The 22021-nt window shown below is 46.5% G+C and overlaps 6 protein-coding genes across 6 annotated transcripts; 3 read left to right on the top strand and 3 right to left on the bottom strand.

The window, feature by feature from the left end:
• Positions 1-1491: 1491 nt before the first annotated feature.
• Positions 1492-9877, bottom strand: K444DRAFT_617450 (polyketide synthase). The gene is made up of 12 exons (XM_024881131.1): positions 9849-9877; positions 9310-9784; positions 8924-9232; positions 8675-8793; positions 8527-8618; positions 8341-8464; positions 5576-8289; positions 5280-5456; positions 4865-5209; positions 4557-4775; positions 2501-4470; positions 1492-2438 (listed from the first exon to the last, which is right to left on the bottom strand). The coding sequence occupies exons 1-12, from the start codon at positions 9850-9852 to the stop codon at positions 1571-1573; spliced, it is 7416 nt and encodes a 2471-aa protein (XP_024731922.1). The 5' UTR covers positions 9853-9877; the 3' UTR covers positions 1492-1570.
• A 2632-nt stretch (positions 9878-12509) lies between these two features.
• On the top strand, positions 12510-13400 carry K444DRAFT_617448 (uncharacterized protein). The gene is made up of 2 exons (XM_024881130.1): positions 12510-12802; positions 12855-13400. The coding sequence occupies exons 1-2, from the start codon at positions 12545-12547 to the stop codon at positions 13254-13256; spliced, it is 660 nt and encodes a 219-aa protein (XP_024731921.1). The 5' UTR covers positions 12510-12544; the 3' UTR covers positions 13257-13400.
• A 75-nt stretch (positions 13401-13475) lies between these two features.
• K444DRAFT_617447 (cytochrome P450) lies at positions 13476-15512 on the bottom strand. Its single transcript, XM_024881129.1, has 6 exons — positions 15092-15512; positions 14791-15033; positions 14697-14732; positions 14470-14628; positions 14038-14411; positions 13476-13973 (listed from the first exon to the last, which is right to left on the bottom strand). Exons 1-6 carry the CDS (start codon positions 15455-15457, stop codon positions 13514-13516), a joined length of 1638 nt encoding a protein of 545 aa, XP_024731920.1. The 5' UTR covers positions 15458-15512; the 3' UTR covers positions 13476-13513.
• A 377-nt stretch (positions 15513-15889) lies between these two features.
• On the top strand, positions 15890-17265 carry K444DRAFT_666927 (short chain dehydrogenase). Its single transcript, XM_024887241.1, has 5 exons — positions 15890-16126; positions 16185-16343; positions 16392-16498; positions 16554-16879; positions 16966-17265. The coding sequence occupies exons 1-5, from the start codon at positions 16085-16087 to the stop codon at positions 17151-17153; spliced, it is 822 nt and encodes a 273-aa protein (XP_024731919.1). The 5' UTR covers positions 15890-16084; the 3' UTR covers positions 17154-17265.
• Positions 17266-17551: 286 nt separating this feature from the next.
• K444DRAFT_617445 (FAD-binding domain-containing protein) lies at positions 17552-19563 on the bottom strand. The gene is made up of 5 exons (XM_024881128.1): positions 19173-19563; positions 18897-19110; positions 18419-18825; positions 17988-18364; positions 17552-17932 (listed from the first exon to the last, which is right to left on the bottom strand). The coding sequence occupies exons 1-5, from the start codon at positions 19467-19469 to the stop codon at positions 17677-17679; spliced, it is 1551 nt and encodes a 516-aa protein (XP_024731918.1). The 5' UTR covers positions 19470-19563; the 3' UTR covers positions 17552-17676.
• Positions 19564-20958: 1395 nt separating this feature from the next.
• On the top strand, positions 20959-22017 carry K444DRAFT_617443 (uncharacterized protein). The gene is made up of 3 exons (XM_024881127.1): positions 20959-21232; positions 21284-21412; positions 21471-22017. The coding sequence occupies exons 1-3, from the start codon at positions 21128-21130 to the stop codon at positions 21828-21830; spliced, it is 594 nt and encodes a 197-aa protein (XP_024731917.1). The 5' UTR covers positions 20959-21127; the 3' UTR covers positions 21831-22017.
• Positions 22018-22021: the final 4 nt, after the last annotated feature.

The following is a 22021-nucleotide window of genomic DNA, read 5'->3' as shown; positions in this document are numbered from 1 at the left end:
TTACTACGAAAACGGTTTAAAATCAAAATGGAAAACGCATATATTAAGCAAAGAATTATAATAGACTTTATAAAAAAAAAAGATATTCTACTTTAAAAATAGTAATCTATTTTTTTACCCTGCAATTTCAGTCCCCAAACCATAAAACTTACATTAATAAGTAGGATTTAACCAATATTGTTTCTTAGTAACTAAGTCAAATGGCTGCTTTAAACATAGAGTTAATTGAGTCATATATTTAATTATTCCATCGATTGTAACAAGCCACTTTTAGTATTATATGCTAAATGCATTTAATCTACTAAATTAGTTATTTTGCGCGCAATAGCATAATATGTTTAATATAATACATAATTAAATTTTAAAGACTATTCCTTTAAATTTTCGAAGAAGCTCTATTTATAAAAAAAATCTGTTTTTCCAAATCTCAAAAATGCGTTTAATGCGGCCCTTTTACAAATATTAAATTTCGGCGCTAAAAGTAGTAAGCGACTGCGGTCGATAGGATATAATTATAATCGCGCTATAAAGCAAACTAAGAAAGATAAAGTCCAGAAGAATATTGCGGCTTGATTCTTAGGAGAATAAGGTAAAGAGCTATGTACAAATAGTAGAAGGGACGAAGTCTATATATATGTCAAGGGGTAAGGCTAGTCCGATTAGGCGAGAGCCTGATCTGGGTAAGCGCAGACTAGAACTGTAATAATAATCGCACGTTTGCTTTTGGGTTCTATAATATGCAAAGAAGCAAACAAAAAGAAGCAATTTATTTCTTATTATATTTTCGCATTATTTTTAATTATATTAATTAAATGCTAGTAAATTATAATTAAAGAATAAAGTTTAAAAGAATCGCGTTTTATTTAAAAAAACTCTAATATAATAAATTAAGCGAGTATAAAAACTAAAGAATAAAAATCTTAATTATTTTATTATTTTTATACTTTATTATAAAAAAATTATATTTATATAATTCTAAGGCTTAGTATAAATATTAATATATATATAAATATTTTTAAATTTCTTTAGTATAGCTTTATAATTAGATTATCCGAAAAACCCTAATTCGGAAGGCGGTAATTTGTCGGCAATACTAAGCTTTTCGCCAAATCGGGAAACGTTATATTATAACACCACTTTTGATCAATTATATCTTTTACCATAACGCTTTAATAGCAATATAGATACCTAGAGTGTAATTCCCAAGTAAATGCGAAATTAATTTAACCTCAAATTCTCAAATCCTATCCTGACCCTTACCCTATATTTCTCTTTTATTAAGAAACTCTATTATCCGATTTAGATCTGCCAAGTTAGTAGTAGTATATCTCCTCTATCTCCAAATCGAGGAACTTGGAAATAGATACTATTGCGGGGTTTTTGTGCTAGGACACGGACCATCCTTGTTGCTATTTTACCCTATTGCATATTACCCCGCTTTCTTCGATTTAGGCATAGAGAAGACAGTCACGATACGACGCTTCTAAGATGCGAGGAAGACTAGGCAAACATCTTAATTCTAAATTCTAAAACCCCTATGGAATTAACAATATGCGCCGAACTTGTACCTTTATAATATCTTCCCCTGTACAAAATCTGCCAGGCCCAGCAATGTCTTCTGCGGGCTCGTGATGTCTAAAAATGGCAAATCGACCCGGAAAACAGCCCAAAACCAAGAACGGAATTCAGACGCAATCATACTATCGATACCGAAATCCGGCATCGGCTTCTCCTCGTCGACCTGGTCTAACGGCATCAAAATCAAATTCGAAAAGCGCTTCTTAATCAAATTCAGAATGGCCTCGTGCATTGTGTTGGCGCTGGCTTCCGGTGCGAATGTTGCCGTCAGCGTGTTGGGCACATCTTTGAACCAAGGCGCAGCTGCTTTAGCCATTGTTGCATCGTGGGCACCTTGCAGCTGGGATGAAGCTGCGGCTGCAGCTTCTTGTTCCGCTTGAAGGGAGGCCAGAAGGAGACTGGAACGTGCTTCAATGAGGACTCCATGGGTCATGACATCGAAACCGCGGGCGCTCAGCTCACGGACAGCTGCTGGCTCTAGACCCGTGAGCATATGTGCTTCGGCAACACTACCGGATGCCTCGCTCGCCAGGGCCAGATCGATGACTTGCAGCATCTCATCCTCGTTCAGGGGCTGGATACCTTTGCGGAGTAGGAGCGCCTCGATTTCGGGGTTCTCGTGGAGGTAGCCGACTTCTGAAATCATGCCCAGACCCACTGATACGCAGGGCTTGCCGAGAGAGCGGCGCCATTTTGCGAAGGCATCGAGGAAACCGTTGGCTGAACAGTAATTGCTCTCTGTGGCTGTGCCCACTGTGCCAGAAACAGATGAAGTGAGGAGGAAAAAGTCGAGGTCGTGCCCTTCGAGTGCATTGTGAAGGTTCCAAGTTCCTTGATACTTGGGATCGATACCTGTGTGCCTGCGATGTCTTTATTAGTACGAAATCCAGAATTGAATTAGGGAAAAAGGAAAACAACGCACCAAGCATCGTTGGACATCTTTGTGAAAAGAGCCTCATGGAGTCCCATAGCAGCTTGGATCACACCTCCAATTTGTCGTCCGTTAGCCGCACAAACTTCGACTGCTTTTTTGATATCAGCAGCACTCGAAACATCACCCCGAACCACATCAATATTGGCCCCATTCTGCTCCAATCGAGACACTAGCTGTTGAGCACTTGGCCTATCTGCCCCGGAACGTCCTACGAAGACAAAGTTTCGGGCACCGCGAGTCATCATCCATCGGCTCAAACTGCGGCCGAGGCCACCCAGACATCCGATCAAGAGGTACACCTTCTTTGGATCAAACAAGGTCAGATAGTTGGCTGGAGAAACAGGAACCCGCGCCTGGGGATTCTCCATAGAAATGACGACCTTGCCAACACGGTCCTTGTGAGCAAAGAAGCGATATGCTTGTGCCACGCGGGTAACATCAAACACTTCCATGGGAGGAGGCTTGATCTTGCCGGCGCGATAAAGCTCTAGCGTCTCGGCCACTAGGCGATCCCAAGTGGCGTTTGAGAAGGGGCTCTTGGAATGGAAGAGATCAGAGAGATCAAAGGCCGTAAACGTAGCATTCCGAAGGAAAGTGCGCATATCAAGGCGACCGGCATCCAACAGCTCGCGTTTCCCTATCTCCACAAAGCGACCGAAATCGGCAAGACATTTCTGCCAGCCATCGTGCATCAGGTCACCCACCAGCGAGTTGATAATGACATCGACACCATGACTATCCGTGGCAGCCAGTATGGCGGGAACAAAGGACGCATCACGAGAGCTGAAGATGTGATCAGGATCAACTCCAAGCTCATTGATCAGATAGTCGCGCTTGGCTGGCGAGCTGCACGTTGTGTAGACCTTAGCACCAATTTGCTGTGCAAGTGCAATAGCCGCAATCCCAACGCCACCTGAGCCAGCATGGATCAGAACAGACTCGCCGGCGCGAAGATGGGTGCGGCCATTCAGGGCGTAGAGCGCTGTCGCATAGGCCAGGAGCAAAGTTGGCACGACGGTGTATTCTTCATGCTCCAGCAATCGATGGACGCAGCTTGCGGGAACACGAGCTGTAGTGCCAATATGAAAAGGGGCACAGGCGACCACACGATCCCCGATTTGGAATGGCTGCTCGCTTGTGGTGGATCCCACTGCTGTCACTATCCCCGAAAAGTCAAAGCCCGTTGTCACCTCTCGCGTCTCGACGCGCCCGCTCATCGCGTACACATCCTTTGCGTTCAGACTCACGGCCTTAACCTCAATCTCAACATAGCCTGCCGCAGGTGGTTGCGTTTGCTCGAGCTCGCACAGTTGCTGGAAATAAATGGTATCAGTCGCCCCAGGCCGCCCAATTGACAGCCGGGCTGAGCCAATCGACCCCAGTGTTTGCTTCTCTGTCTCGGATTGTGCTTCCAGTCGCTGGCGAAATAGCGAGTTGACTCCAAAGTCAGGATAGTATCTGCTCACATTGAGAAGTCCATCCACCGATATGAACTCGCAGTCGTCTCGCTCATATCGGGCAACAACTGCTCTCACAACGTTGCTGCAGGTATGGTTGGCATGGACTTGATCTGCCAATTGCTTCATTGACGACCCAATATCAAGCACGGACCATCGGAGGGTGGGCTGCTCGAGCATCAAAGCGCGCGAAAGGCCACTGGATAGTGTGAGGTTAGGATCAGGAATCTTGCCCAGCATGTTGGCTCCTGTTAACCAGAGCAGGTCGGTGACGGTATTGGTGACCGCACGGAGACTGTCCATAGCTTCTGGCGACAGAGTGGCTAGCGATTCATGTTCTGTCTCGATCAAAGAGATACAGAGATCGCTTTGATCGATATGAACGTCGTTCAGTTGGTGCAAGCCAAGCACACGAGCTTGTGCGACTCCAGCGTTCTTTTCTAAGAATGCGGCCAAAATATCCGAGAACTTGCCAATGGTACTGGAGCAATTCTCTGCTTGCTATATGGTCGCGAGTCATTAGTCTGCACTTCTGATGAAAACTGTGGGGGAACAAGAAGGCTAAAGAACGAAAGAGGTTGGCTTACCAGAATGAAAGCATTTCTGCCTTGGAGGCTGGAGGTTTGTGCTGGTCGGACAGCTAGGAGGACTTGGGTTCCCACATCCAGTACGTCAAATCCAGCCTTTTGCAAGGTATTCGTAACTTTAGCTGACTTTCGGCAGATCACAATCCCTTGTTCGCCAACCAACGCGGCAATCCGGTCGGCAATCTGCTCGCAACCATCTTCGGACGTCAATGTGGCATGCTATTACAACACAATAGTTAGAACTCAAGCATCTCCAATCATCTACCGTTACTCTTTCAGACCACGAGAAATGGGAGAGCAGCACTTACTTTTGGCACCACAAGAACCTCGAAAGGCCCTTCAACATCGTCTTTGATTGTGATCTCTCCGTTCTCTGTCAATGTACCTGCATGCCACGATCGGCAAAGCGAGAATGCTGTCTCCTTACCCAGCATATCCAGCCATTGTTTAGCTTTGTATCCCTGGGCATCGCCACCCAGTTCCAAAATGCGCATGCGTGGATTCTTATGGCCAGCCAGTTCTAAGAGAGCACCGATGACTGCGAGACTTTCATCGTCCCTTACATCTGGGTCTTGCTGTTCTAGGAAAGTGGTAATGTACGCTCGGAGTTCCTCAACTGCGTCTGGGCCGAGCCTCAGGACGTCTGGTTTCCACTGATCGATCACCAAAGGTTAGCTATGTACTAGCATGCGCAACTGAAGAAGACCTCAGGATCAATCTTACCTGTACTCTGAGGGTTGGTTGGCGCTGCATGTATTTGCTTAATGGATCGCTAAAGCCATTAGCAGTACCGTTACCCTCGGCAGCGTCTGCATGGATGAGGGCGTTCTTTCCAGTGTAAAGAGCGATTCGTGAGTCTCTGAACTCCACCACAGGTGTCCCATTCGTGTTCCAGATTGTCTAGATTATCAATGTCAGTGAAGTCTTTTGTCATTCTATTGTTTGATCCTGCTGATTCGGCGAGTGTTTTTCTGAACACACAAGTTGGAATTCTTCTGGATGAGAGTACATGTGCTTACACCATCGATACGTCTGCTGGAGAAGCCCATTTCTTCAGACTTCACATGTATCTCTCCTTCGACCTCGTTATCTGTTGCGCCTGTTGGCGGCTGGATGAAACACTCAGCAATGAAGACAGGAAGCCATGCCTTGAGCGTAGCTACACGACCAGCTGTGCCGCTCAAGCACGCAGCTTGAAGTCCTGCATCGATGGTAATCGGATGCACGGAGTAGAATTCAAATGGTCCACCAACAACCTTTGGTTCTATTTTCGCCGTGGCTATGGCTTCGTGTCGCGTCTGTACGCTGTCCGTCCGGAGGCTGGTCAGTGATTTGAATTGGGGTCCAAAACATAGCCCTTCTTGATCCCACTTGGTGTACCAACGATTCGTCGAAGACCACAAGTCGAATCCCTCGGCATTGTTCACCTTCATGCCAACATCGCCTTCTCTCTTGCCTCGCGTGACTCGGATGCTGCCTGTGCAGTGGAGAGTGGCTTGGCTTGACGTCCAGAAGAGAGATGAGATCGAGAAATCATGCCAGTCGGCTGAGGTATTAGCCCCTGAGATCTTGCGCAAAAACATGGTTGTGTGCAGCTCCAAGTCCTTGCCAGCACTATCCTCCTCGTCTGGTATATTCAGCGCGGCAATGACGGTGACATTACGAAGTTCGAATCCGAGATCGTGTTGTCTCTTCTCTAGTTGTTCTTTGATACCTGTAACCTGAGAGACGGCCTCAACAGCGACTGCGATAAAGCCCGCAGCAGGAAAGACAACTTGCCCCTCTAGCTTGTGGTCCTTGATCCATGGCATCTCGCTGGGTTTCAGAATGTTACGCCAGGTGAAGTCGATGCCATTGCCAGTGAGAGCAGCTGTCCCAAGGAGCTCATGGCGCATGTGCTTTCTGGCGCGCAGCTCGACGCTCGCACGAGGCTCGCTCCAATTCAAGCCACTGGAGTAGTCCCATGGGTATTTCGCCATCTCATAGACTATCCTGGGCTTTGTTTTGTGCTTTGACGAGATGCCGAGTGTGTTAACGTGGTCCCATGCCAAGGGATAGCCCTTTGTGAAGAGTGTACCGGCGAGAGTCTTGATACAGAAATTTGAATCTTCATTCCTGACTAGCGTCGAGGAGTAAGGAACGTTCTTCTGATCCAGACCAGCAGCCTTCCGGATCTGCTGAATGGGTCCCTTGAGAGCCATATGCGATCCAACTTCAATCAAGTGGAGTTTCTTTCTGTCTGTTACGAGCGATGTCAATGCCGCGCTGAACTGGACGGGCTGCTCAAGATTCTGGCGCCAGTAGGCTGCTCCAACACTCTTCGAATCCATAACTCGTAAAACATCAGGGCTGTAGCCGACTGAGGAGTACATCTCGACGTCCTCTGTCTCCTTGGCGACGGGGTCTGAACCATTGACAACTGAGCCATTCACATGACCCCCCGCCTTTGGCGCGCGGTGGAATACAGCCGTCAGAAGGTCTTCATACAATTGGCCGACCTCTTCCATCATATGCGAGTGGTAGGCACGGCCGCCTGTCTGCAGCTTCCTTGCAAACTTATTCTGGCTCTGTAGGTCGTCGAGTAGACTCTCAATAGCATCCGAAGAGCCGCTCAAGGTGACACTTTCCGGAGAATTGATACATGCTACACGAGCCTGTGTCTCAAGACCCTTACTTTCAATGAGTGCCTGAGCAGTCTCGAAACCCAAGCCAGCCGCCATCATGGCACCTTTCGTGCGCAGCTGGCCAACTGCGTAACCACGGAAGTAGGCAACGAGGATAGCTTGTGACGCACTGAGGAAGCCAGCAGCATACGCTGCGGCGATCTCTCCTGACGAATGCCCTACCACGGCATTGGGCTTGATTTCCCAGCTCTTCAACAGATTGACTAGTCCGATCTGCACAGCGGTGCAAATTGGCTGGCTGTGGGTGACCTCGTTGATGCGACTGATTTCTTTGTCATCGAGAAGCGTTTGCTCGAGAGTCCAGGATGGGGTGTATGGTGCAGGAAGTGCCTGCAAGACATCATCTAATTCGTGGAGAGTCTCGCGGAAGACCTGGCTATGGTGCAATAGTTCCTCGCCCATGCCAGCATACTGTGCTCCCTGCCCGGTGAACACGAAACCGAATGGCAGAGGATCGGTTGTTGAGCCAATGGTTGCGTCAGCTGGGGGTGTCTTAACTCCATCAACCGAAGCGAGAAGAAAACTGCGATGTCGAAGATGATCCCGGCCTTTGCTTAGGGTGTGGGCTACGCTTTGCAGCATTTGTACAGATTGACTTTCAGATGTTGTGCTGGAAATCTGTTGGATGAGCCTCTGTAGCGATTTTGGCGATGCTGCTGATATCGGGAGCACCAAGAGTTGGTCAATTGCTTCTGTGCATGGATCTCCGTTCAAATGTCCGTTTGTCTTGCCGCCGTTTGGCTGGACTCCATTTGTATGAATTTCATTTCCATTCGTGTGAGCTCCGTTTCCATTTGTATGAACTCCGTTTCCATTTGCATGGGTTCCATTTCCATTGGCATAAGCTCCATTCGTAGAGTTATCATTCTTGGGAAGACCAATAGTATTGGCGGGTGGATTCTTTTGGCTGAGATAACTGTCGATCGATTCGAGAATGACATGTGCATTCGCACCACCATAGCCGAACGAGTTGATGCTCCCTCGACGTAGCAGACGTGGCCATTCCTCTACCTTTGTAGCAACTTTGACATTTCGTTCTGCCAAAATGACTGATGAAATATTAGCTTATGTTTGATCATAGGAGAGGGGTTGTAGCTTACGTTTTGGGTTTAGTGTCTTTACTCCGTAGGTAGGCGGTATTTGGCCATTCTCAAAGGCTTTTGTAACTTTGAAGATGGAGGTCAGACCGCTGGCTGCTTCGCTATGGCCAACATTCGTTTTCACCTGCCCTCAATTAGTTGATGATCGTGAAAGAGCCCCAACGGCAACAAAGGGGGCTGTTTTACCGAGCCAATCAGAAGTGGAGCGCCCTCTCGTGGAGAGAAAACTCTTCCCACAGCATCTACTTCTATGGGGTCTCCAACTGGAGTGCCGGTGCCTGCGAAAATCTCTATGTCAGCAATCTTTCAACAGGGCGATGAGATCTTCATTTACCGTGGCACTCGACGTAATCGGTCCCCGAAACATCTAGACCCGCATCCTTGTATGCATTGCGCATAACAACTTCCTGCATCTTACCGCTCGGTAGCGAGATTCCTGGCGTGCGCCCACTCCTGTTGTGGCATTGTTGTCAGCCATCAGTACGTGATTCTCTGCATGAGCTTGCATGCTGTCCTCTGATCGTCGCTCTATGCTAATCTGCAATGCGGGGTAACATCGAAATCACACTAAGGTTCAACTTACGCATTCACAGCACTTCCTCGAATGACCGCTCTGATGGGATTTCCATCCCGCAATGCGGCAGAAAGTCGCTTCACATATATAGCGCCCACACCCTCTGCTCGACCATACCCATCGGCAGATATGTCAAAAGTGTGAGATTGTGCGGTCGGCGACAAAACGCCACTCTTTGCGGCACCTATGTGAAGCTCTGGCGACAACATCAGGTTCGCGCTGGCTACGATAGCACTTTCGCAATCACCAGTCTTCATTGCGTTCAATGCTTGGTGGAGAGCATATATTGATGAGGAGCAAGCTGTATCAACAGTGAAGCTGCAGCTTGTTAGCAAGTGCTATGCTTCTCTAAAAATCCCCTGACAAGCGTGAAGGGGAATGTTTGGCTGTCTTACCTTGGTCCATTGAGGTTGAAAACATGACTGATTCGATTCGACATCACTGTCGCTCCCGAGCCCGTTGCTGTGTATCTGTGTATATAATTTGGATCGCGCGTCTGTCCCGGTTGGTAGTCGACCGAGAAATTCGCTACATAGACTCCAGTAATGGAGCCCGAAATGCTATCCATTGTCGTGCCGGAGCTTTGAAGGCATTCCAGAGTCACCTCGAGCAACTTTCGTTGCTGCGGATCCATATACGTCGCTTCCAGGTTGTTGATGCCAAAGAAGTTGTTGTCGAACTCGCGGACATCTTCCTTGATGAAGTACCCACCAGGTACGTTCGTTGAACCACTGCGGGCACCGCCTTCTGGATGGTAAAACCCCTTGATGTTGTACCTCTCAGGCGGAACAGGACCTTGGGCTGACTTTTCGTCGACCATGAGTTTCCATAAGTCTTCTGGGGAACAGACATTGCCGGGAAGGCGGCAAGCTATTCACAAAGTTAGCGTTTATTCCCTACTGCTGCTGTTGTACAGGAGTGCAAGGTACATTACCCATTCCCACAATGCATGGCGGGTCGTCCTTGAGAGACATTGTCTCGACGTTACAGTCTAATAACTCGTGGTTTTCGTGCCCTTAAAAGAAAATCTAGTACTCGAAGTCTCAATGTTGTGCAAGGTTGAAGATTCCCGAATCCCAAACACCAAGATGGGGGTGTTCATTTATGACAATGGCATCGAGTCAAAACCTCAGCATCTAATTGGCTTGGCCTATTGACGTTATTTGTTCGCATGCAGGGGTGATCAATCTCCCGTCAGAGAAGCTGCAAGAGTATCATGCCAATAGAAGAACGCGGTCAAAAGTCCGGGAAATTCAGGGTGCTTACAGGGCTAGGCCCTGTAAGCTCCACTTTCAACCCCTAAAGGGCTCCTAATTTGGATAAGCCCTGTTGGTGAGCTAGCAGGGTTACAATTTGGCGTTGTGCTTGCTAAAACTACAGGCTCTTATAGGCTTAACGCCCTAAAAGGTATAGTGGATTTCAAGGCCAACAGCGGGGTTATTTTCAGTGTTTTGAGAATGCCCCTCTATTATCCTCTACGCTGCGGCCAGCTTTGCGTCCCCAAGCTCTGTATATAAAGGCCATCATACCTTCTTCCTTATAAAAACAAGCGCCATTCTTATTATTCTACTACCCTTATTTTAAGATTCAAACCTACTTCGCTCACTCAATTGACTACTCGTAGCTCTAACGTCACAGATGATTATCGCGGCGGTGACGTATGCGGCATGGCGCCGGCTAAATCCTACTTTAAATGATCCGCCATGCATGAAGGAATCTTTATCAGGCCCATTAGGGTCTTCTTAATCAGGATCATTAATCAAATCTTCTTCATTACTTGAATCCCAAGCGTCTTCCCCATTTCTAGGCTCTCCTATTAGTCTATAATAGACTCTAAGATCGCCAAGCTCTGTATCTTCATAATCAAATGCATCGTCATCAAACTCATCAAAAGTATCAAATAAACCATAAACACCTTCCATTTTAACTAATAAATTAATTAAAATTTGAATATCTGCTACGCTGCGGCCAGCTTTGCGTCTCGATCGCTAAAGATTGTCCTAGTTACAGAGCCTGTATATTGCTATAAAATATTAAAAAGCAAAAGCCATCTTTGCAAATAGCATTTTACCTTATCAGCTTTCATTAGACGCAATGCTTTTGGATTTCTATTAACTTCCGGTTATTTAAAGTACAGTTTAAATGTTCGACTCGAGTGGATTTTGGTGTTCTCGCTTTGCAGAGGCACACTAGCTATCATACTCGTTGGCAGCTCGCATCAGGTGTTCTGTGACCCCCCGTTCACCAATACGAGCGATTGCCCAATCGGGGCCCCCGATTCCCTAATCGGACGCTACGATTGGGTAATGGGAGCTCCTTTACGAATCGGGCGCCCGATTCCCTAATCGGGGGCGCGATTGCCTAATCGGGGGCGCGATTGCCTAATCGGATAATATTTGGGTATTGGGAACAAAATAAAGATATATTAAAGACACTTCACCCATACTAAGCTTTACTCTCCACGTCTCCTACTATGTCTAGGTACTCCCATAGCCACCTTAGCCCTTTTTGGTGCCCTCCCCCTAACTAGATCACCTAATTCTCCTTCCCTAGCTCTATTCTCACATGCTTGCTCTATAGCTACTCTCTTCTTTGCTCTCTCAAATGCCCTACTAGCCTTTTGAACTAATATAATTAATCCACGGCTCAAGGGCCTTTATATGTTTTAGTATTCTGGGAAAGTATCTTTACCCCTATTACCCCTATTATTACTCCCTTTAATATCTAAAATTAATAAATTAAACTATTATAATAATATTATAATATGATCTCTCATTTGGGCGTAGCATAATTACTCCGCTTAGTCAGGCTCTGTATACCTATATTTTGGAGTTCTCATACTTACTTGAGCTCCTTTCTAGCTAGCTTTAATTAACTCTTTTACTAGTAATATAACTCCCTACTCTGCTCTATTTACGTATATTATAAACTATAACCTATAGTATAAAAATGTAAGGTATAGTAAAGTAAAGAATATGGGGTTAAGGATATATTTAGAGCGAACTAGTAAGTAAGGGGGTTTTAGCCCCTTTAGCCCCGATACCCAAATATTATCTGATTGGGCAATCGCGCCCCCGATTGGGGAATCGGGCGCCCGATTCGTAAAGAAGCTCCCATTACCCAATCGTAGCGTCCGATTAGGGAATCGGGGGCCCCGATTGGGCAATCGCTCGTATTGGTGAACGGGGGGTCACAGTTCAGCTATCAGACTTACTGGAAGAGTTGCCTCGGAGCCATGTTCCGTCGTGCATTGCATTGCATATACTGAGGCTGTTTGTTTTCTGTAGCAAAGCATAGATAAGTGAAAACTGGAAATTTTTGAGTGAGATTCACATGTGTTTGCTGTTGATACTGATAAGTCTCTTGTAAAATGTTGGTTTTGCGGCACGGACCGGGGCGGGCTACCTGCCACGAATTTTGCAGCTAGTCTGCGATGTCGTGCATGTAATACGGAAGGCGAAGAACAGGTAATACCAACGTCGGATAATTTGTTCCGGCTGTCATACGCTGACTTCTTCACATGCTAGAACATCTTCACAATTAATTTTCGTTGCTCAAATTTTACATCCTCAAAGATTCAGAGATTTGAAACTGAGATCACCACCAACACCATCCAAATTATCATAAGTTATGGCTGCCAAAGATATGCACAACCCAGCAGAGGATTATGTAGTAACACCACACCCCGTCCAAGGCCTCACCCGTGTTGTCCGTCACATTACCGGTCACAATGCTGAGGGCAAGTCAGTATTTCTATCCACCGACGTTGGAGATCATCACCGCGAGCTGGTGAACAAGTCAGCGATTGCAAATATCCTCTACTCAACACATGAGCATCCTGTGAACCTCAATGGCGATGTTGACGTCAAGTACAGCCGCGAAAATGAGGCATGCTCCAAAAGACCAGCTCCAAGTATCACAAACTGACTACATGACACAGCCTGGAATTACGGTCAAGAATGGCAGTGTATGCCGCATGATTGATTTCGCCCCCGGTGGTGTATCTCCCATGCACCGCGTCGAAAGTCTCGATTACGCCATCGTGATTGAGGGTGTCTTCAGAATGGTGCTTGACTCGGGCGAAGAGCGCATCATGCAGCGTGGTGATGTTGCTATTCAACGTGCTACATCTCACAGGTGGATCAACGTCACTGGGAACGGGCTCTTGCCTGCGCGTATTCTGTTTGTTCTGCTTGACGTGAAGGATGTGAATGTGGCAGGGAATAAAGTGGATGGATTCCTTGGTGTTCTCGGGAAGGACTATGTTGGATTACCGGGGCACGAGAAAGCTGCTGTAGAAATGAATGGGGTGGACAATGGATTTTATCAGAGCGAGTTTTGAATTCCACGTTGCCTATGGGCCCAGTTGAACTTCGACCTCAAGTTTAGTGACACTGATATCTTCCTGCAAGTATAATTGAATTTATTGCAATTCAACTGCAATCAATGAATGCGGGAATGTAAGATTTGGAAAGTAAGGAACCATCACGTGTGAGAATGATTATTTGATCGTATTGATATTGTGATATACGAATTCCCATCAAAGAGAAATGTATACAGTATGGGAGTTCTTTCTATTCATGGAAAATCTAAAGTCTCTCACTGAGACACCTGCTCATCTTTCCAAACCAAGCCCTCAGGAACCTCCTTCCATTGTTGGTTTTCATCAAGCATCTCCAACATTTGGTCCCATTCCTGCTTGACCTTTTCGGCTTTTGCAGCGCTTCTAGGATGAATATTCGCAGCGAAGGGTTTTGGAATCATCATCATACCATCTGCGAAACTATCCATATCAGGAACAATTTCCTTTCCAGTCTCGCCATCTACCGCTCTGTGGAAATTGAATGCCCAGAGCAGACGCGAGATAGCTAGAAATATCGATCGGTCAGCAATGTGCATACCTTGGCACTTGCGTCTTCCTGCACCGAAGACGAAATGGTCTCTTTTGCTGACATCCGGGTTATTGGATGAATCTATGGAAGTATGGTGGTCGTCAATGTATCGAAGAGGATTGAATTGCCTTGGATTTGGATGTCGTTGGGGATCATTGTGGATAGCCCTGGAAAAAAAAAAGGGTTAGCTAAAGAGAACTGCCAAATTCAAATGAGCCAGAAAGAACATACCAAACATTTAGAATCACCGCTGAGCCTTTTGGAATGAGATACCCCATATACGAATCATCTTGCGTAACGGCATGAGGTATACCCAACATGAAACCTGGCATCCATCGAAGACTCTCCTTGGCACAAGCCCGAATATATGGGAGATCAGGAACGTTGTTCAGATCAGGCATGCGGTCACCACAAACACGGTCCAACTCTTCTTGGGCAGCTTTTGCAACTTCAGGAAAAATGACCATCGCTTGCACAAAGGCGACAAGTATTGTTGCCGTGGTCTCAGAGCCAGCTTGCAAAAGTGAGCCGCTAATGTACCCAGCGAGGTTGTCTGAGAATTTCTCCTCTCGCTGCATTTGAACGAGATCGACGCACACACAAGGCTGTATGACAGAATTATCATTGCAGGATTCTTGGTTTCAAATATTCGGGATCTCGTACCTTAGCAGTACCATCTTGTAGCCCTGTTTTGGCGTTGAGGAAGAGACCTCGAAATAGCTTCAACTCCCGGCGGTGTATTTCTCTCCCTTCCTTTTTGATGGGCGCAAGAAAGTCGGGTAAATATCTTAAGATGGGCAACAAATCAAAAAGAGCTGCAGTCTGATATTTCAAATTAGACTAGAGTCAGAACACTAGAGAGTCAGGTCCAAGAACACTTCTTCACTTACTCGTGATCCAATCATCTCTCCACTCCGATCAAAAATCTGGGGAAAAAACATAAGCAACTCTCTTAGCAAGATGGACCAGATGTTATTAACATACATAGAATGCTTCTTTGAACCTTTCATCGTGCATGCTCACCGTCCGAAATCCAAACGTCATCTGAGTAGTCAGAGACGCCGTATATCGACGAAGATGATTTATAAAATCACTTGGACTTTCCAAAACGCCAAGAAGCATAGCTTTGTTTTCCAAGTCTTGATATGGCACATATGTTCGTGCAACAGTCACGTTCAGAATGCGACGGGCCAATTTGTGCACCATTGTCCATACTCCATGATTTGGCTGGAGTCGTATGAGCTCCTGTACATACAAATATTTGACTTAGGTGAAAAAGACATACCATGAAGAGTACTCTCAGCCCACCGCTGAGAATATTTTGGCCAATATAAATATCTGGCCTTGAGGAGTAGATAGCACCACGCTTATCCAGCAGGTCCTTAACTGCGAGGTCTGAGTTGAGGACAATCATGACCTTGGCGCCCAGAATCAGTGAATATACAGGCCCATACTGCCGTGCCCATTTTTCGAACTGTAGATGGCGGTTTTTCTGAGGAATTTGGTGCAAGTTGCCGATGAATGGCAAAGTTGGAGGTCCTGGGGGATAGTTCGCTGGCCTATGGCCAATCTTGAAGTATTTTTGTAAAGCAAGAAGAATTACAGCTACAAGGCCAGCATAGAAAGCAAGGCTGAAATTGTAAAGAGACATTTTGATGATCTCCAACACCAACTGTTGGGTTTTCAAATCAGGGCTGCAATTTTCCACAAAAACAAACACTATATTCACTACGAGAGCGGCCGCCTCTCAGCTGTCATCGCGAGGTTATCTACATACACACTCACCCTAATTACGCAGGTACTAAATTCTTGGTAAACAAAAAATTACAGGCCCTGAATATGGTACTAATAGAATATGCATACAATTGTAATCCGATGCGGGGGAAGAAAAGAGAGAGACGACCGGGCCTTGCAAATTGCCAGGGATGTGCTGACCCTTGCATGGAGGGATTGGCATGTGGGAAGGAGGCGTGGGATGGAGGTGTGGGTGTGGAGTGTCTTGCCATATCTGCTGAAAAAACGCTGGCCTACATATATTGGATCGGCTCAGATTGCATGTTGGATACAATGCGACAAACCAAAGGGCAGAAATGCTATGTGACGACATGTGACTGTTTCACTGGCTGACCAACCTGACGTCTTGTGTAACCTGGATCTGTAAGCAGCAACATGTCACGTGCAGTCGTATAAACCTCGCATAACCGCCATGTCGTCTTGATCAAACAAATCATTCCTCTTACCATATTCCTTCTTTCAAGTCCACCAAGCTCTAATCATCATGGCTACCTACGTTATCACTGGCACATCGAGGGGATTAGGCGTAACTTCCATCAAATACTGCCATATCTTACAGCTTGACTGACACTTTTCCTCAACAGTTCGAGATCCTTCGTCAAACCTCCAGCGACCCCAAGAATACCGTAATTGGCCTCGTCCGCGACAAGGCTTACACCGATAAGAAGATATCAGAAGAGTTGAGTGACCGCAAGAACATCCACATCTTTCAAGCGGATATCACAAGTTACGAAGATCTCAAGGTAGCGTTGTCTGATGCTGCTTAGAGGCGTTCGCTCACACCACCCTAGAAAGCCGCCGAAGAAACTGCCGCTATCACAGATGGAAAAGTCGACTATCTGATTGCCAACGCTGGATATGTGACCACCTTTGATTCGTTCGATCCCATTAGTGTCCTGTAGGTTCTCCCTCTCTCCTCGAAGCTGGTGCAGAAGGACTGATTCATCCAACAGTGACAAGAATGATCCAAAGGGACTCGCCGCCGACATGCACAAGCTTATCGATGTCAACGTTATTGGCAACATTCATTTTTACACCGCATTCGTCCCCCTTCTGCTCAAGGGTACCGTCAAGAAGGCCATCTGCATCACCAGCGGAATGTCGGATGTCGAGATGGTCAATTCTCTCGCAATCGATACTGGTGCTCTGTACTCCATCTCTAAAGCTGCCATGAATTTGGTTACTGCTAAATTCCACGCCGAGTATAAGGATCAAGGTGTTCTCTTCCTTGGTATCTGCCCAGGAATGGTAGACGTCGGCGCCTTCGACTATGGAGCATGTAAGAACAATTTTCCTTCCAATAATATCACAAGCTGTTCTCTTGGATCTCAACATGGAATGAAGCTGACAACACGTCTCTTACAGTGACCCCTCACCAGATGGAAGGACTGCAACGCCTGATGGGTAAATTTATGTCATACGCACCGCATTTCAAAGGTCCCGCTACTCCAGAGAAGGCCATTGGAGATGTTATCAAGACATGGGACAATGCCACCCTTGAGAAGAATGGAGGAGATTATATCTCTCACTTGGGCAGCAAGCAATGGATTTGAATTGCAGACACATGTTAAAGTCTCCTCCAAGCTTGCCTAGTGTTGTTGGGGGAGGGTGCATGCATAGCTAGTCTTCTTTCCTATGAAATACGATCATCCATCAAAGAACCCGCTCGTATCTCAATGAATTAAGTGGATCCTGATTGTAAATATGTGCCGATTTTCCATGAAGTAAATTGACATTGACGACTGCGGGGTCGAAGCTACCCCGCATTATGTAAGCACGCCACTCAACAGCCGTTGCAGCAACACTTCTCAAGCTCTGACATTATATTTTGTTTTGCGAATAAAGTTGAGTAAGTCTATGAAAACTGAATGCAGCTTCTTTCTGTCAGATAAACCACATTATCGAGATTTGCTCATAAACCGGGGATTCACTTCATGCCAGCAAGGGATAGGTAAGGTTCAAAATCATCAAAATACATTCTAAATACGAAGCATTCTGAATGCAAAAAAGTCTAATTTGTGTGCCAACTCTCCACCTTCTTACTGCCTTCTTTCATCGCCAATCCTCCAGGATGGCTCAATTGGAAATAATAGGTTCATAGTAGCGGAACCTATTATGCGGATCATATTTCGCCTTCAACCCACGTAGCCGGTTCAAACGCCACGGCTCATACCCATATACAGACTGTAGGCTTTCGTATGAATTTCCTGACGCATAATTGACATACGTCTGTGGTTTATCATTCCCTATCCAGAGTGCTCGTGCCTCTTGGGCCCAGGTCTTTGCTGGTGCTTGATCAGATGATCCTGGCGCTGCGGCGGCTAGGAAGTATCTGAGAAAAGTCAGTCAATATTCTCAAGCAAAGGAGCAAATCTAGTTCTACTTACACGATAATGTTAGATTCGCGGTGGGGATATGCGGTAGAGTCAGATGGGATTGCCTGAACGGCCTTGTTCGAGTACCCTTCGTGTGCGTAACGAGCAGAGAATTTGAGATCGGGGTACTGGGTGATTTTCTGCACGAACTGGTTGTAGAGCTGTCGCTGCGCCGTTACATTGTACTTGATCAGAAGATCAGTGGAGTGAATGTAAGGTCCGTCGCTACATGTTCCGTTTTGCTCGCCTGTGCCTTGAAGAAGGGCAATGTCAGGATATGGCACATCTTGCACATTCTCGGAGGCGGCGCCGATTGCGTTGAAGGGTTCAAGGAGGGCTTCAGCATCTGCTGCCGGTCCATTGTAGGCAAACGACCAGCTAAGAACAGGCTACTCTTGGTTAGCTGTCCTGGATTAAGGAGGACAGAATTCCTTGTGACTTACCTCGGTGTCACTGATGGAAAGATCTATGGCAATGATGCCAGTCTCGAAGCTCATCAAAACAGGCGTTGTGCCGTTATCTTTGGTGTGGAGATCATTCAGCGCCTCAAAGACAGCCTCCAGTTTATCCCCAGTCCAGACATAAGAATGGTAATGCCATGTCTGGGTAGACTTTGGATAGATCTTGGCTCTGTAGCTCGTCACAACACCAAAGTTGTGACCAGCTCCTTTCAAGGCCCAGAACAGATCTGCATTGCTTGTTGCGTTAACTCCAATCTCATTACCGTTCGCCAAGACGAGGTTGAAGTGCACAATGCCATCTGCAACGAGTCCATGAAGACCCTCAAGACGCCCATGGCCACCGCCAAGACTTAACCCCACCAAACCTACACAGTAGGCAGCACCGGTACCTTTGCAGAATCGGTGTCAGCACTGATATTGCCAAGAAAAAGATGCAGATGTTCATGCACGGGAAACTCACTGGTTACCCAGCCATTGTCCCACAGATCTGCGATGACTGGACCGGCATATACTCCACCCTGGAGTAAGACTGTTTGCGAAGCAGCATCAATTTGGAGCCCCTGTAGCTTGTCCATGCTGATCTGCAAACCCTTGAAGCTATTCAGACTCGAGGTAATTCCATGGCCGCGATTCCTCACGAGGAAGTCGATGCTGTTGTCACTGCAATATCGAACCTGTATGCATATTCAAGTAAGCCTGCGTGTACTATCAATCGCTGCATTGCTACGTTACTGACAACTTTGGAAATATCAGATTCTGCTGCCACCTCCACTATGACCTCGAAATCTGGTTGTATGTAAGTGATCCAATACGAGGTTAGGTTGGCATATGCAGCGTTTGACGATCCGAAGATCAGAGATCCTTTCGATAGGTGAGGACCCAATTCGTTTTCGACAGTATTGACCATCAGGTTCCGACGTGTGAGAGGATTTGCTTGGAAGTAACGAGGTAATTCGGTATGCAGGGGAGAGCCGGCCACGAGTGCATGCAGGAGCACAAGGCACCCTGCAGTGAAAGACAGCAGACGCACCATTCTTCAAATTAAATTTTCTAGCAGTTTCGTGATGTCTTCAACAGATGTAATGTCACTCTTTTTTGGTTCCCTCTAACTTTTCGACCATTGCTCCATCTTATACCAACAAAAACTGCCTGGAATTCTTCAGAATCCACTGACCAGATACCCACTCCCTCACCCGTGCCTGTGCCTCACGCCTCTCAAGCCACGAAATCATTGGGGAAGGCAAGCGTGTGCGGCGTCTGAGTGCAGCCACACCCCCTTGCTAGCGTCTGGCAATGTCTCACCGGACGAAGGGATAACGTGAGATCATCTGAATGAATACCCTTTTCACGACGCCCAGTCCGCGACTCGTGGCTTAACCGGGATGAAAACAGGGGCTTGTCTATCTATAGGAATAATGCGGGCTCCAGGGCTTACGGAAAGCAACTCGACCTGTGACCCCCCGTTCACCAATACGAGCGATTGCCCAATCGGGGCCCCCGATTCCCTAATCGGACGCTATGATTGGGTAATGGGAGCTCCTTTACGAATCGGGTGCCCGATTCCCCAATCGGGGGCGCGATTGCCTAATCGGATAATATTTGGGTATCGGGAACAAAATAAAGATATATTAAAGATACTTTACCCCTACTAAGCTTTACTCTCCACGTCTCCCACTATGTCTAGGTACTCCCATAGCCACCTTAGCCCTTTTTAGTACCCTTCCCCTAACTTGATTACCTAATTCTCCTTCCCCAGCTCTATTCTCACATATATGCTCTATAGCTACTCTCTTCTTTGCTTTCTCAGATGCCCTACTAGCCTTTTGAACCAATGCAATTAATCTATAGCTAAAGGGCCTTTATATGTTTTAGTATTCTGGGGAAATATCTTTACCCCTATTACCCCTATTATTACTTCCTTTAATATCTAAAATTAATAAATTAAACTATTATAGTAATATTATAATATAATCTCTTATTTGGGTATAACATAATCGCTCCGCTTAGTCAGGCTCTATACACCCATATTTTGGAGTTCTTACACTTACCTGAGCTCCTTTCTAGCTAGCTTTAATTAACTCTTTTACTAGAAATATAACTCCCTACTCTGCTCTATTTACGTATATTATAAACTATAACCTATAGTATAAAAATGTGAGGTATAGCAAAGTGAAGAATATAGGGTTAAGGATATATTTAGAGCGAACTAGTGAGTAAGGGGGTTTTAGCCCCTTTAGCCCCTATACCCAAATATTATCCGATTGGGCAATCGCGCCCCCGATTGGGGAATCGGGCGCCCGATTCGTAAAGGAGCTCCCATTGCCTAATCGTAGCGTCCGGTTGGGGAATCGGGGGTCCCGATTGGGCAATCGCTCGTATTAGTGAACGGGGGGTCACATAGCGTCCGATTGGGGAATCGGGGGTCCCGATTGGGCAATCGCTCGTATTGGTGAACGGGGGGTCACAGACCCACAGCCTCACTTCGGTCTGAACTCCATTTACTCCCGAAATTTCCAATATTCCCAAATATCAGACCTTGTGCATGATGACTGCAGGCGGGCGGCGTCTTTCGATTTTTCGACAGCGGCCTACGTCTTACCTTGCTTAAAAGTGTTCAGTATTCTTCAGCCTCTCAAGCTCACATCATATCCCCCTATTTTTTGCCTCCCAAGCGCAATTTCAAATTCCATAATGACCCCTCCTGTTCTGGCTACCGGGTTTCCTGCCCCAGGACTTCGGAATCCGAATCGATACATCACCGGACATAATAGCGAAGGAGAAGCTGTATTTTTGCAGGTAATTGTTCTTCAGCACAGTCAGAAGCTCAGAATGAGACTGAAATTCTAGACCGATCATGGAGACCACCAAGGCATCATGCTTGACGGCCTAGGAGCTCAATCCATTTTCTACAGTAGCAATAGCAATCCAAATGAGCTCACAGATAATGCCGACCTCGAGTTCGCTGCCAAAAACAACGTCAGTCATTCTACGCTCACATCCCATGATCAACAATCAGCTAACCAACTACTTACAGCCCTCCCTTCACATGCCTAACGGATGCGTTGTGCGAATGATTGATTTCGTCCCCGGAGCAGCTTCCAATCTACACCGAGCGCTGACTCTCGGAATCGGGACAGTCTGCGAAGGAGAAATCGAGTTGACCATTGGGAAAGGCGAGACGAGGATTCTTCGTCCTGGAGACGTATCAATCAATCGTGGGGCAATGCACATGTGGCGAAATACCTCTAATGAGAAACCTGCGCGTATGCTGTTCGTCATGCTGGATGTAAAGCCCATTATAGTTAATGGAAAGGCTTTGGAGTTTGAGATGGGAGAATTGATGAAGGCTTATGCTGAGTATGCTGATGGAGAGGGGCCGAATAAAAAGACGTAGTATCAATCTAGCAACATAAAAGTGTTTAGGCTGCCAGAAATGCGCTTTTGTAAAATTTGCAGTACATTCGTGAGAATTAGACGGATCCAATATTACCGAGCAGTCTGGAATAGTACAAAGATGATACATCCGAGTGATGCTTCCATCTCAATTGAAGACAGCAATCAACTCTCTTCAATGAAAATTATTCC

The sequence above is a fragment of the Hyaloscypha bicolor genome (genome assembly GCF_002865645.1).
Source record: "Hyaloscypha bicolor E unplaced genomic scaffold K444scaffold_126, whole genome shotgun sequence".
In the NCBI taxonomy this organism is placed as follows: domain Eukaryota; kingdom Fungi; phylum Ascomycota; class Leotiomycetes; order Helotiales; family Hyaloscyphaceae; genus Hyaloscypha; species Hyaloscypha bicolor.
The sequence above is the reverse complement of the archived record's forward strand: the minus strand, read 5'-3'. Positions and strand labels throughout refer to the sequence as shown.

Coding starts and splice junctions, on each gene's coding strand:
- K444DRAFT_617450 (XM_024881131.1), bottom strand. Junction 8,290..8,340: donor AAAGACACTAAACCCAAAAC/GTAAGCTACAAC, acceptor ATATTTCATCAG/TCATTTTGGCAGAACGAAAT. Junction 4,471..4,556: donor GCAGAAATGCTTTCATTCTG/GTAAGCCAACCT, acceptor GCGACCATATAG/CAAGCAGAGAATTGCTCCAG.
- K444DRAFT_617448 (XM_024881130.1), top strand. CDS start 12,545: ATGGCTGCCAAAGATATGCACAACCCAGCAGAGGATTATGTAGTAACA. Junction 12,803..12,854: donor AGTACAGCCGCGAAAATGAG/GCATGCTCCAAA, acceptor TACATGACACAG/CCTGGAATTACGGTCAAGAA.
- K444DRAFT_617447 (XM_024881129.1), bottom strand. CDS start 15,457: ATGTCTCTTTACAATTTCAGCCTTGCTTTCTATGCTGGCCTTGTAGCT. Junction 14,412..14,469: donor TACAAGATGGTACTGCTAAG/GTACGAGATCCC, acceptor TCTGTCATACAG/CCTTGTGTGTGCGTCGATCT. Junction 13,974..14,037: donor GCGGTGATTCTAAATGTTTG/GTATGTTCTTTC, acceptor TTTTTTTTCCAG/GGCTATCCACAATGATCCCC.
- K444DRAFT_666927 (XM_024887241.1), top strand. CDS start 16,085: ATGGCTACCTACGTTATCACTGGCACATCGAGGGGATTAGGC. Junction 16,344..16,391: donor CAAGTTACGAAGATCTCAAG/GTAGCGTTGTCT, acceptor ACACCACCCTAG/AAAGCCGCCGAAGAAACTGC. Junction 16,880..16,965: donor CGCCTTCGACTATGGAGCAT/GTAAGAACAATT, acceptor CGTCTCTTACAG/TGACCCCTCACCAGATGGAA.
- K444DRAFT_617445 (XM_024881128.1), bottom strand. CDS start 19,469: ATGGTGCGTCTGCTGTCTTTCACTGCAGGGTGCCTTGTGCTCCTGCAT. Junction 19,111..19,172: donor AATCTGATATTTCCAAAGTT/GTCAGTAACGTA, acceptor ATATGCATACAG/GTTCGATATTGCAGTGACAA. Junction 18,365..18,418: donor TTTCCATCAGTGACACCGAG/GTAAGTCACAAG, acceptor AACCAAGAGTAG/CCTGTTCTTAGCTGGTCGTT.
- K444DRAFT_617443 (XM_024881127.1), top strand. CDS start 21,128: ATGACCCCTCCTGTTCTGGCTACCGGGTTTCCTGCCCCAGGACTTCGG. Junction 21,233..21,283: donor GAGAAGCTGTATTTTTGCAG/GTAATTGTTCTT, acceptor CTGAAATTCTAG/ACCGATCATGGAGACCACCA. Junction 21,413..21,470: donor AGTTCGCTGCCAAAAACAAC/GTCAGTCATTCT, acceptor AACTACTTACAG/CCCTCCCTTCACATGCCTAA.